This window comes from Gorilla gorilla, chromosome 1 (assembly GCF_029281585.2).
Source record: "Gorilla gorilla gorilla isolate KB3781 chromosome 1, NHGRI_mGorGor1-v2.1_pri, whole genome shotgun sequence".
NCBI classification, from domain to species: Eukaryota; Metazoa; Chordata; class Mammalia; order Primates; family Hominidae; genus Gorilla; species Gorilla gorilla.
This window is the reverse complement of record NC_073224.2, coordinates 78,478,968-78,493,341: the sequence shown is the minus strand read 5'-3', so window position 1 is coordinate 78,493,341 and position 14,374 is coordinate 78,478,968. Positions and strand designations below refer to the sequence as shown.

At 37.5% G+C, this 14,374-nt stretch overlaps 1 protein-coding gene across 4 annotated transcripts in view; it reads left to right on the top strand.

Annotated features, from left to right (window-relative positions):
- Positions 1-14,374, top strand: part of RASAL2 (RAS protein activator like 2) — a 380,784-nt gene that overhangs the window by 195,838 nt on the left and 170,572 nt on the right. For all 4 annotated transcript variants that reach the window (XM_004027955.5, XM_004027957.5, XM_019027079.4 and 1 more), the window contains exon 3: positions 8,999-9,125. In XM_004027955.5, coding sequence (XP_004028004.1) covers positions 8,999-9,125 — 127 coding nt within the window. The remainder of the gene's footprint in view (positions 1-8,998; positions 9,126-14,374) is intronic.

The following is a 14,374-nucleotide window of genomic DNA, read 5'->3' as shown; positions in this document are numbered from 1 at the left end:
CAGCCAAGTTTATTTTTTAATTGTAATATAACCATAAGAGATTAACTGAGATATGGCCTAGGATGGATTATAGTATGGAGTGGAGAATGCCAAAAAAGTGTTTTACAGAGAAATTTATGCTTGGACTGTATCTTAAGGGACAAATAAGGGCTCACGAGGAGAAAAAGAAGGGAAGGACAATCTGAGTGTATATAATGATACTAAGTCAAGAAACATATGTCTCTTTGGCAAACTGCAAAATATTCAGAGTTCATGGAACATAGTTTGCAAGAGGAAAAGTGATAGCTAGCAAGAACTAGGTAATGAAGAACCTTGAAGGCTATGATGAGGAATTTGGATTTTATTCCGGAAATGATCTGGACCAGGGAAAGGGTATTTAGCAAAGTAATGACATCATCAGATTTGCTTCTTAGAGAAGTAACTCTGTTGATTATATGGAAAATGAAGTGAAAGGGATTAGAAGCAAATAGATGAGTTACAAGATTGCTGCAGTAGACCAGGTGAGGAATAATGAAGGGATAAATTTACAAAACAGTTTACAAAAACAGTTTAATGCCCTCAGACAGGTGTTTATGTTCTGCCATTATTATATGGGGAAAATTGAATTAAATCTCTAGGAAAAGAAAATGTGAAGCCATTGCTTTACATTGCTTTACTTGAATAAGTTTGATTTTCTGTTAATTTCATTACATGAAAAGATTATAAATCCATTTCTTGTGTAGGGACCAGAATATGCTGTCACCCTTCTACCTTTCACCCACACTTAAGAATTATAAAGAATGTGGGCCGGGCACGGCGGCTCACACCTGGAATCCCAGCACTTTTGGAGGCCGAGGCAGGTGGATCACGAGGTCAGGAGTTCTGAGACCAGCCTGACCAATATGGTGAAACCCTGTCTCTACGAAAAATACAAAAATTAGCTGGACATGGTGTCGGGTGCCTGTAACCCCAGCTACTCGGGAGGCTGAGGCAGGAGAAATCCTTTGAACTCGGGAGGTGGAGGTTGCAATAAGTTGAGATCGCACCATTGCACTCCAGCCTGGGCGACTGGGCAAGACTTTGTCTCAACCAAAAAAAAAAAAAAAAAAGAATTATAAAGAATTTAACTCTTAATCCTTGGAATTTTGCATTGAATAATTTAGAATTTCTTAAAATGAGTTTAAGGAATTTCCTGCTAAAATTATCTAAAAAGGTGGTTTTAAACTTTAATTAAATCATCATGGGGGTGTTTATTACTGTGTTAAAAAATTAATTAAAAGGGTTCTGTAAGGATTTAAACTGAATCCTTAGCCAGGCACTGCTGGAATTTGGGAGGATTATATTAGTCTAGTATCACTCATGTATTAAGTCAGTGTGTGGGATCTTTTAATGCTTTCTCTTAACTCTGCATGTTTCTTGTCAGAACTGGGGAAAAGTCTGTTTGAGGAGTATACATGGGAAGAGTGTTAAATATTCCAATTACCAATCTGGGAATGTGGCAGAAGGGTAGATTGGGGCAGAATGCTGAAAGAGAAGCTTGCTGGGAATGTCACCTTGACAAATGACTTATTGGTTCAGTAAACTGCTTCATGCAAATTGTGCCAAATAGATATTGCTTATGTGCTATGAAATATACTTTCTTACCTGGGTTCCAGGAAAGGCCCCAACTGGCTTGATACCAGCCCAGTTCAAAGAGGGCACAGGAGGCCATTTGACTTTCATTTTGCTTGCAAGAGATGAGACCAAGTAAATTTGAGATTAAGGAGTTGAGGGAAATGGTAGAGAAGACAAACATGAACCCCTCAGAGGTACAGCCATTATAAAAATACAAAAGCTGAATTTATGAGTTTATTTCTTTTGGCAATAACAGTCTATTAGGCAGGGTCCATTTGACTCCATTTTTCTTAATGCAAACTCTACTTTCTATATTTAGAATGTTTAAGGCTGTATTCTTGTGTATAGGCAGCAAGACATTTAAAATGACACTTTTAAATGTTTTAAAACATTTTTCTTTTGAAAGTGTTTACACTCAGATATGTTGATGAAAATATCAGTCTTTGTGCAAATAGCTAAAAATTAACTGGTATTTATTCTGGGATGAGCTACCTATGGCATATTTCATTCAGAACCACTTTTAAATTATTCAATAGATATATAATATGCCCTTATATGTTATTCACTATGTTAGGAGTTACAAAGCACAAGACAGATCTTCTTTCCTCTTTCTCCCCTGTAACAAATTTAGTGGTAAAAATAAGACAATTTTAAAGTGACATTTGATAAATAACACAAGTAAATGGATAGAATAAGAGAAAGAAATCCATTAATTATAAAAAGAACCTTAGCCTAACTAAATATGTCATTAAGATGCCACTGGCAATGGGGAATTACCAAAGGAAAGCTTAATAAAAGAAGCAATTTGATCAAAGTTAGGTGTTATAAATATTAATCTGTAGGACGTATTGGAAGAACAAGACACAGGAAACAGAACAATTAGGAGACTGCCAGTCCTTAGATCTAAAAGCTGGAGTGGCTTCTCAGTGCTCCCCATGCGTGGTCTGGTATTCCAGCCCTCCTAACATGTTCATAATATATTGTTCCATCCCTTTTCTCCCTCTTAAGAGGCTCTAGCCAAATTGGCCTACTCCCTATTCCAAAACAAAACAAAAAAGTCATATACTTACCAGCTTCCTGGCTGATGTTATGCTTTTTCCTTTGCCTAAAATGGCCCCCATCTCTACCTATCATTCACTTATTTGTGAACTATTTTAAGGTTTGGGGATTTACTGGTAAAGTACAAGCTGTTAACTTACGTGGAATTAGTTGCATAAATGAATAATTATAATTTAACACAGTAAGTATAATGACAGAGAAAGATGTGTTACCGGAGAACTAAATGGAAGTGTACCTTAACCTTCCCTTAGGGGACTGATAGAGGAGGAAGATTCCTGGGAAATGCAAAGCCTGTCCTAAGCCTCAGGATGATTAGGAGTTTACCTTGCAGATGTAGAATAGAAAAGAAAGAGGGAAAACATTTCAGGAAGAGAGAACAGACTAAGCCATGGCACTGAACTACACAATAGGGAATGTATTAAAGAACTGCAAGCAATTTGGTATTTCTAGAATGAAGTCTAAAACTGAGCACAAAGACAGAGACAGTGGCTGGATTGTGGAAAATCTGGTGTACTATATTAGGGAGCTTGCACTTTATAGGATAATAGTTTTTAAACCCTTTTTAAGCAGAAGGACACTTTCTTTGTAGAAAGGCTTATGCAGAAGCCCTGTACAACAGATACACTGAGAATGATGTTCAGGTTGAAGCAGAGATACTTCCCCCCACCCCCACATACTTCCATACACAAACACACCACCACTTCTTTGAAAACCACTGCTAGAGGCAAAGAACTGCTGAAGGGCTTTAAACCTCAGGATGACATGATCGTATTTGCATTTTGGAACTATTATGATAACTATGTAAAGGATAGGTTTAAGGGGCAGAACGTCCCAGGCAGATACCAGTGAAGAAACTTGCAGGAGTTTAATTAAGAGATAAATAGAGGCTTTTGGCACCAGCTATGACAGAATGACTGGTGCAAGACGGGCCCTCCCACTGTAAACAACAAAAAATAGGACACCACCCCCTCACTATCTATCTGTCTGTCTGTCCGTCTATCGATCAATCGAAAGAGAGCATGGGTGTGCAACACAACTATTTTCAGGCATTGGACAATAGGCAGCCACTGTGGTGGTCACCATTGCCCAGGTGTCTGCTGCATACTATTTTCCAACTGTGGTGCTGTAATCTGGAGGCCAGGCCTGCCAGAGTACAGTAGACTCACTGAGCTGAGGAGGCACAGAACAGAATTTTGCATCTGAAAGGGCTGGAACCTGCTGGGTAGGATACCAGAGAGTCTTTAGCTGGACTGCACATGTCCAGGGAAAGACTACGTAAGTTTTCCAGAGAGAAACTGAAGTATATTGAAAACAGAATAGAGATACTAGTGGTCATGTTGAGCAATGACAGAGATCTGACACTGCCAGTGAGAAATCTGTTTAAAACCTGCCTACTCCAGGAATCCAGCTGAGATACCAGAAAGATCATATCTCAGAGTTGTGGAAATTGAGGTTTATTAAAGCCAAATGATTTATTTATATCTTCACACTTAGTACTGGTAGCCAAGGACTAATAAGTGAATAATTAGAATTGGAGATACAGAGTATAGATCAGTGGTTCTCAACTTTGCATGTCTAGAATGTCTAGAGTGGTCTAAGCGTTGGCATTTTTTTTTCTCCCAAAAAAAAAAAAACAAAAAAAAACCAGGGTACATGTGCAGAATGTGCAGGTTTGTTACATAGGTACACGTGTGCCATGGTGGTTTGCTGCACCTATTGACCTGTCCTCTAAGTTCCCTCTCCTCACCCCTCACCCCCCAGCAGGCCCTGGTGTCTGTTGTTCACCTCTCTGTGTCCATGTGTTCTCATTGTTCAACTCCCGTTTATGAGTGAGAACAGCATTGGTTTTTTTTTTAAAGCTCCCATAGATGATTATAAGTTGCAGCCAAGGTTGAGAATGTCTGTTATACATGACATTTTGAGATGCTTATCCATGATTGGAAGGAGAGGAAACAACACCTTAAGACAGTGGTTCGCAACCTTAGTGAGCATCAGAATCAGTCGGAGGCTTGTTAAAACACAGATTGCCAAGCTCTACCCTGAGTTTCTGATGCAGTAGGTCTGGGGTGGGGACTGAGAATGTGGTTTTCTAATAAGTTCCTGGGTTATGCTGTTGCTGCTGGTACCTAGACCGCTTGTTTTGAGAACCAGTGCCTTAAGGAAATAAGAAAGTTGAGGAATTGTTTTTTCTTTAAAGTACTGAAAAATCCTCTTAAGCATATAGTAGTCCTGAGCATCTTTTTAGCATTCTTTAGGAAAAGAAATAAGAGCTTTCTGATGCTAGTTAGCGTAATCTTGATTTCCCGTACTTGACTATCTGTTTAATCTGTATGAGTTTAGATTGAAATCAACATTAATTTCCATATGATTCTAAACAATATGAAAGGCAGTTTTACAGAAAATATGTGTGTATGTGTGTGTGTATATATATGTGTGTGTATATATATGTGTATATATATGTGTGTGTATATATATGTGTATATATGTGTGTATTTATATGTGTATATATGTGTGTGTATATATGTGTGTGTGTGTATATATAAATATGTGCCACATTGCTTTTTGATTTTCATGGATGGTTTGAAATTAACAAAGAGGACAGGGAGCCAGAGCTCTAGTTTGGCTTTGTTATTAACACATCTTAGATACCTGAGATATCATTTACTCCTTTTCTACTTTCTTCCTCTAAAATGGAATGAAATTAAAGTGCTCGGTTTTGTTTGTTTGTTTTTGAGAGACAGGGTCTCACTCTGTCACCCAGGCTGGAGTACAGTGATGTGTTCATAGCTCATGGCAGCCTTAGATTCCTGTGCTTAAGTGATCCTCTTGCCTCAGCCTCCCGAGTAGCTGGGACTGCAGGTGCATGCCACTACAACTGGCTGATTTTTATTTTTTATTTTTTTAAAGATGGGGGATCTCACTTTGTTGCCCAGGGTCTTGAACTTTTGGCCTCAAGAGATTCTCCCACCTTGACCTCCCAAAGTGCTGCGATTACAGGTGGAAGCCCTACTGCACCTGGCCTTGATTTTTTTTTTTTTTTTTTGGAGACAGAGTTTTGCTCTTGTTGCCCAGGCCAGAGTGCAGTGGCACAGTCTCGGCTCACTGCATCCTCCACCTCTCGGGTTCAAGCAGTTCTCCTGCCTCAGCCTCCCAAGTAGCTGGAATTACAGGCATGCCCCACCATGTCCAACTGATTTTTTGTATTTAGTAGATATGGGGTTTCACCATGTTGGTCAGGCTGGTCTTGAACTCCTGAACTCAGGTGATCTACTCACCTCAGCCTCCCAAAGTGCTGGGATTTACAGACATGAGCCACCACACCCAGCCAATTTTTTTTTTTTTTAGTTGAGGCAAAAGAAGATGAGAAGAAGCCCAGTACAGGGCCACAAGGGCAGAGAAGAAAAAAAAAAGAAAGAAAATTTACTCTCATGTTATAGAACTTGGAAGATACATAATTTTTATGAGGAATTCAGTATAAACAAGTAAATATGAACTAGTAAAATAAATTACGACAATCACAGTGGAGAGAATTGCTCATGTATAGCTGATTCTCTTAGCTATATGCTAAGATTTGTATATTTCAGCTTGGGTCATTTGAAAGTACTTGAAATAGGATCTATCCAATTTTAAAGGAGTAGATCAATATCTTTTTAAAAAATATTTTAGCTAAGAAGCAATCTGTAGTGTGGCTCATACCTGTAATCCCAGCACTTTGGGAGGCTGAGGTGGGTGGATCACCTGAGGTCAGGAGTTTGAGACCAGCCTGGCCAACATTGTAAAACCCTGTCTCTACTAAAAATAAAAATAAAAAATCAGCTGGGCGTGGTGGCGGGCACCTGTAATCCCAGCTACTTGGGAGGCTGAGGCAGGAGAATCGCTTGAACTTGGGCGGCAGAGGTTGCAGTGAGCCAAAATCACACCACTGCACTCCAGCCTGAGCAACAAGAGCAAGACTCCATCTCAAAAAAAAAAAAAAAAAAAAAAAAGAAATGCAATTTAGAATAAAGGTTACATTATGTTCTTTGTATCCTGAATGAGAAGTAAAATGCCCTAACCTTTAAAAGTGATACTTTGAATACAACCTTTTATCATATTTTAAGTTTTAATACTGGGAAATAAAGAGTCTACATTAAAACTTGGAGAAAATAATTGAGTGAATTTTAGGCCCAAATAAGAAATATTGTATTTATTCTCTCCTTTGATATAGCAGAGACAAAATATGTCCTCATAGAAGACATTCTTACTTTATTTGGATATGGCGTTTATAAATTTGCATAGAAAAAATATTTCTTCCTAAAACACCATAAGAAACTACTACTTTTTTTCTGCATGGTTTAGACCTTTATTATTTAAAATAATAGGCATTTTTAGAACTATTATCAAATAGTTATGTTTATTTAGATTGAACTATTTCTTCAAAGAACCAGACTATTTTTTCCAAATTTACTGTCATTCTTCCCACTTTTAAGGCAGATACAGGATATGTTTCGCCTTTTTTAATAGGAGATAGTCATTTAAACCTATCAGTGATACTCTTTTAATTATTTAAGTAGAGATAATAAAATTTCCGTCCTGAAAGGGACAGATGACTTAGATTACTGTTTGTGAAGTTTTATATTACAGAGTACTTTTGGAAGAGTTCATGTCTTTATTGATGCTATTTTTTGGCCTCAGCTTATTTTTGTAATTTTACATTTCTTCTGCCCTTCAATTTCTCAATGTGCAAAGAGTAACCGTAGTTATGGTAATAAGGAAATGGGAGAATTGGGGGTCCTATAAGGAGTATGAAAATTTGAAGTGCCTATGGAGGCATTAGGAATTTGCTCCTCGGATTCTCAGTAACAGAGAGAGAGTTTTCCTTGCCATCATCTCCTTGACCCAAGTCACAGGAGTTGGATTACGGAAGCAAAGCAGAAGGCATGTACACTTAAGCCTGTACCTGTCCTACTTTTGCTGGATCAATTGATGCAATACATGTCCATTATAATCATTTGGAGAAATAAATCATTCATTCCCCATCTCTTAAAAGGAAATAATAATAATGTCTCCCTCATAATGTCACACATATGAACTCATTAGACTTGCACATGTAAGAACTCAGTGTTTCATTATCGAGATATATTGAAAACAGTATTGGAGCCATAATAAATTAGGAGTTATGATTAATTATGACATACTCTGCCAAACTATTTAGGATGTTACAATTCTTAATTCTGATAAAAGCTACTAGTAAAATCTCATTACTGAATACTTAGGATTACCAGAAAAAAAAAAAAACCCCAAAACCAAAAAAAACCCACAACTTTGAACCATCCCATTACTCTACATTGATAACCTGCTTTGTAAGTCTTAAAATAGTTATTAGTATTAGAGATTTTTTTTTTTACTATTCATAGTTCTCATTCCACATATGCAAATAACCACTTGATATGTTTCTGAAATTATGTCAGAAAAAATGTTTATTAGGATTATAAAAACACTCTTACCTTTGGAAGAAAATATACCATTTTATGTTGGTATCTATACAAGTTTCCACTGAAAATGTGATTTATTAACTATGTCTAAGTGCTCAACTCTAAAATTGAAGAACATTTGGGTGATTTAACTACCTTTAATGAAATATTTTAAGATAATTTTGAGGCTAAGTCTTTCTGATCAACTTTTATTTCCATTTATTTTATTTAACATTGGACAAAATTGGAGCTTGTGAACCAGTTTCTGATATAGAAAAACATTTTATTTGTGTGGGTGTTTTGTTTTCTGAGCTCCAGGAGCAAGTATGCACCTGGTTATGATTTGTACATACTTCATGTTAGCTAATTTACATGCCCACCTTTCCTGATGTTTCAGTTTTCTTTTTTCTTTTTTTTTGAGATGGAGTCTTGCTGTGTCACCAGGCTGGAGTGCAGTGGTGCGATCTCGGCTCACTGCAACCTCTGCCTCCCAGGTTCAAGCGATTCTCCTGTCTCAGCCTCCCAAGTAGCTGGGACTACAGGTGGGCGCCACCACGCCCAGCTAATTTTTGTATTTTTGTAGAAACAGGGTTTCACCATGTTGGCCAGGATGATCTGGATCTCTTGACCTCGTTATCCGCCCACCTCAGCCTCCCAAAGTGCTGGGATTACAGGCGTGAGTCACTGCACCTGGCCCAGTTTTCTTTTTAAAGGAAAGCTTACTGTGAAGGGGTTGGTAATACCTTACCATTGTATATACTTTATTTCTGTATTTCTCCTGCCTTACTCTTTGTTACACACTCCTGTCTTCTTTGACTAAAACCATTATTCAATCAGAACGTAGTTATGGTGAGTTCACTATTAAGTTTTATCTTTTGCTTTTCATTAACTAGATACCTGTGGAAGGGGGACAGGAGCAGCAGACAGATTCCACCAAAGGGCGATGCCTGAGGAGAACTGTCAGTGTCCCTTCCGAGGGTCAGTTTCCCGAGTACCCACCAGAGGGCGCCACTAAACTGGGTAAGCTACTGAAAAGGAAATAAATTCCTAGCTTTTATCCCATAATTTATGGACTTGTTACTGAGTAAAACAGAACATCCTGCATTTCCTGTTAAGTAAGTGCTTTGAAATCAATGGCACGTTAAGCGAGAGTTAGAGGTCATTAGAGAGTTCTGTTCTTCATAACCAACTGACAGCAAAGTTATTTTAAAGAGAAAGACTATGTGAGCACTAGTAAGGTTGCTGTTTAGTCCTAGGCAGATGGGATAATGTGTTGCTTCTGGGTTGATTGCTCAGCTGTAGATTTTGAGAGAGTATTTGGCGATCTTGTTGAAGCACTGAGGTTCATAAGGGAGCAGTATGTGTTGGAACTTAGTATTAAGTGGTTTAGATGTGTCTTGTTCAGGTAGCTACTGGTGTTGTCTTATATGATGTAATATTAGATCAGGCTAATTTAGCTAAGTTAATCTTGCATGTCTCATAAAAGTCATATGCTGGACTATGGTTGGAGTGGGTGACAAAAGGGAGAAATCCTACTTCCATTTTTCCAGTAAGGTTACTAAAGAAACCTTACTTCCATTGTTATATACTAAAGGAGTTAATGTCAATATCAAAGCAGCTAGCTCTTCTCCCATTCCCTACCAAATGTATTCTGTTAAATGTTTTCATTTTTAATAATGGATATTTAAATAATCAGACTGGTCAGGTAATTTTAAAAGAACATAATTAAGATTAAATAGAATAATGAAGCAATTTGAAAAGTAGGAATTGTTTTGGTGCTTTATATTGTTGTGTTATTATTTGCTTAGTGAACCATAGACTTTTGACATTTGATAAGTAGATGGAATCATTTATTGTCTGTATGGTGATCAGTATGGATAATTCTGTAATTTTGTTTGTGTTTTCTAAAATCATGGTTTGGTTTGGGATTTTGGAGGGGGTTGCCTTTTTCTTCATTTCTAAGTGGAACCCAGAGCTTTTGGCTGGAATTTGAATCCTTTTGGGCAGAATTTGAATCTTTTGTTTTTCTTTTTATTGTGTAATAGTTGTTGCTTTCCTAGAAATTAGTTGAGTTAGCAAGTACTTTTTTCCAAGGAGCCACCTTGGAGAAGTCAGATTTTTCTCTCATCTTATTTCCACTATACTTCTTTAACATGTGTTGAAACCAGTTTAGGTGTGGGCCTAAATTCTACTAAAAACCTGTCTGGGTGTAACCATTTTATAGCCTATTTATATTTCACATCCAACTTCTATGTAAATTGAACTGGCTTAGAGTCACCTTCTTTCAGTTCCTTTGCTTTCATTATTTGCAATGATATGTTGACTGTTGTCTCTCTTTTTTTTTTTCTGAGACAGAGACTTGCTGTGTTGCCCAGGCTGGAGTGCAATGGTGTGATCTTGGCTCACTGAAGCCTCCACCTACTTGGTTCAAGCAATTCTCCTGCCTCAGCCTCCCAAGTAGCTGGGATTACAGGCATGCACCACCATGCCCGGCTAATTTTTGTATTTTTAATAGAGACGGGGTTTCACCATGTTGGCCAGGCTGGTCTCAAACTCCCGACCACTGATGATCTGCCCTCCTCAGCCTCCCAAAGTGCTAGGAATAAAGCATGAACCACTGCGCCCAGCCTGACTATTGTCTTTACCAATTTTCTAGGAACCTTTCGCTCTTCAAGTTTTGACCCATAAAAGTCAATAGATTTTGAGGAAGTACAACTATAGTCTCAAGAATTATTGCAGTGTTATAGAAGAGAGAACTATATAGGAAATTGTTAAATATCTACAGTGTTCGAGGTAGTGGCCCCAAAAACAAACTAAAGGTGACAAAAGTGTCTGGTCTAGAGCCAGTCCTTATCTTTTGTGCTTAACAAGAAGTCCAGTAGCCATTCTGACTCATGGACAGTCCATGAGCAAATGTCCTAAATTTGCACTAAAAGCTATCCTCGTAAATATTATAGGGAAAAACACTACTTCTAGAGCCATTCTTCCTTACATGCCAGTCTAATCTTGAATTAGATAATTGTTCTTTTTTTTATTGTTATCTCCAAGTGATTTGTCTTTAGCCAAAATTTCTGCTGTCAGGTATTTCATTGAATAATTGCTGTATATGTAACATTCTATGCCAGTCGCTAAGAGTGAAAAGAGGTATAAGATTTCTGCTCTTAGAACATTTTTTTATGTAGTTAGCAAGATAGGACGAATATACATAGAAACTAAAATGTAAGTTAGTGTACAAAAATTGATTGTCTATATACTAGCAATAAACAGGAAACAAAAAAATTAAATATCCTGTTTAATATAGCATCATGATAACAAATTTCTAGGGGAAAAGATCTAATAACAGATGTGAAAGACTTCTACATAGAGAACTTTAAAACATAAAAGAAAAAAAGATTTAAATAAGCAGATGGAGGGGTAAATACCATGATGATGGTTTAGAAGACTTAATATAATGTCAGTTCTCTTTCTTCTACATAGAGAACTTTAAAACATAAAAGAAAAAAAGATTTAAATAAACAAATGGAGGGGTAAATACCATGATGATGGTTTAGAAGACTTAATATAATGTCAGTTCTCTTTAAGATCAAAATTTCAATGAATTTCAAAATTTCTGTCCCCCATCCTTACCACCATATACACGTATACAAATTGGCAAGTTGATTCTAAAATTCATCTTGAAATGCCATAGACCAAGTATAGCCACAGCAGAAGAAAATAAGGTGAGAAGACTTAATTACTAGTATTAAGATCTCTTTAAAAAGTATAATAGGCTGGGCGCAGTGGTTCACGCCTATAATCCCAGCACTTTGGGAGGCCAAGGTTGAGCAGATCACGAGGTCAGGAGTTCAAGACCAGCTTGGTCAATATGGTGAAACCCTGTCTCGAGTGTGGTGGCATGTGCCTGTAGTCCCAGTTACTCAGGAGGCTGAGGCAGGAGAATCGCTTGAACCCGGGAGGTGGAGGTTGCAGTGAGCCAAGATTGAGCCACTGCACTCCAGCCTGGGAGACAGAGCGACACTCCGTCTCAAAAAAAAAACAAAGTATAATAGTGTGTTGGTGGAAGAATAAACAAATAGAATAGTGAAATAGAATAGAGAGTCCTGAAGTTATCCCATATATAAGGACATTTGGTGTGACATTTCCCTCACAGCAGTGAGAGAAAAGACAGTCTTTTTAGTCATTGGTGCTGGCTCAATAACATATCTTTTTGGAGCGGGGTGGGAATGAGGAGGAATTGACCTATAAGGTAGTGACCTTATAACCATGCACAAAATCAATTCCAAGATCTGAACAAGAGAGATAATACAATAAAACTTCTAGAAATAGTGTAGGATATTTTCATGATCTTGGATAAAGAAAGATTTCTTAAGTCAGGAGTGTCCAATCTTTTGGCTTTCCTGGGCCACATCAGAAGAAGAATTGTCTTGGACCACACCCAAAATGCACTAACACTAACGACAGCTGATGAGCTTAAAAAAAAAAAAAAGGTTCATGCAAAAATCTCATAATGTTTTAAGAAAGTTTAAGAATTTGTGTTGGGCTGCATTCAGAACCATCCTGGGCTGCATGCAGCCCATGGACCGTGGGTTGGACAAGTTTGTCTTAAACAATACAAAAAACACAAATTGTAACGGAAATAATTGATACATTGGACTATATTAAGATTAAGAATTCTGTCAATCAGTATATCATTAAGAGAGTGAAAAGGCAAACCACAGAGTAGAATAATATATTTGCAACACCTATAATGAACAAAGGGCTTTTATCTAGTATATATAAATGCTTCCTCGTAGAAAATGAGCAAGAGGCTTGAACAGATATTTTAACGAAGAGTTCACTGAAGAACAGACACAAAATAGTACATCCTGTCTGATTCCGTTTATATCAAGTTCCAAAACTGTTAAAACTAATCTATGGTGTTAGTTATTAGGATGGTGGTTACTTTTGGGGAGGAGGCATGAATAGTGATTGGGAGGAATATAAAGGTGGATTCTGGAGTGCCAGTAGTTTTCTGTTTGTTGACTTGGGTAGGAATTACACAGGTGTGTTCACTTTGTAATAATTCATTGAGCATATAAAGAAAATTTTAAAAAGACAAAGAAAAACAAGCTAAATTGTGCTGTCACATAAGTGGTCTATACTATTACAAAGTACATAGTAGGGAGGATTAAGAACTATATAGCCAACTCTGTTTTATGCTACCAAAAGGGCCACTAGGATGAGGTCTAACGAAAATCATTAGGCCAGGTGTGATGGCTCACACCTATAATCCCAGCACTTTGGGAGGCTGAAGCTGGAGGGTCACTTATGTCTAGGAGTATGAGACCAGCCTAGACAACATAGTGAGACCCTATCTCTACAAAATAAAAAAATTAGCCAGGTATGGTGGCACACATCTGTAGTCTCAGCTACTCTGAAGGCTAAAGTGGGAGGATCTCTTGAGCCTGGGAGGTTGAGGCTACAGTGAGCTGAGATCACACCACTGTACTCTAGCCTAGGCGACAGAGTGAGACCTTGTCTCAAAAACAAAACAAAACAAAAACCACACATTAGATTAAGTGACATTAAGGTTCTTGGTAAGTTTAGGAACTGTAGTTTTAATGGTATGTGGCAGCAGAAGCCCTACTGAAATGAGTTGAGAAGATAGTGTGATAAGGAAATCAAAACAGCAAATGGAGACAATTCTTCTTAAACGTTTGCCTGTGGAAAAACTGAAAGCGTTTCCTTTTAGATCTGGAACACAACAAGGTTGCGCACTTTTACCACTCTTATTTGTTATAGTACTGGAAGTCCTAGCTAGAGCAGTCAGACAAGAGAAGGAAATAAAGGGCATCCAAATTAGAAAGGAAGAAGCCAACTTATTCTTGTTTGCAGATGATACGATCTTATATTTGGAGAAACCTAAAGACTCCACTAAAAAACTGTTAGGACTGATAAACAAATTCAGTAAAGTTACAGGATACAAAATCAGCATACAAAAATCAGTGGCATTTCTGTATGTTAACAGTGAACAATCTGAAAAAAAGAAATTTAAAAAGTAATCCCATTTACAAGAGCCACAAGTAAAATGAAGTACCTAGGAATTAACCAAAGAAGTGAATATCGCTACAATGAAAGTTATAAAATACTGATGAAAGAAATTGAAGAGGATGGCAAAAAATGGAAAGATATTTCATGTTCATGGGTTGGAAGAATCAATATTGTTATAATGTCCATACTGCACAAAGCAGTCGACAAATCCAGTGCAATTCCTATCAAAATACCAATGA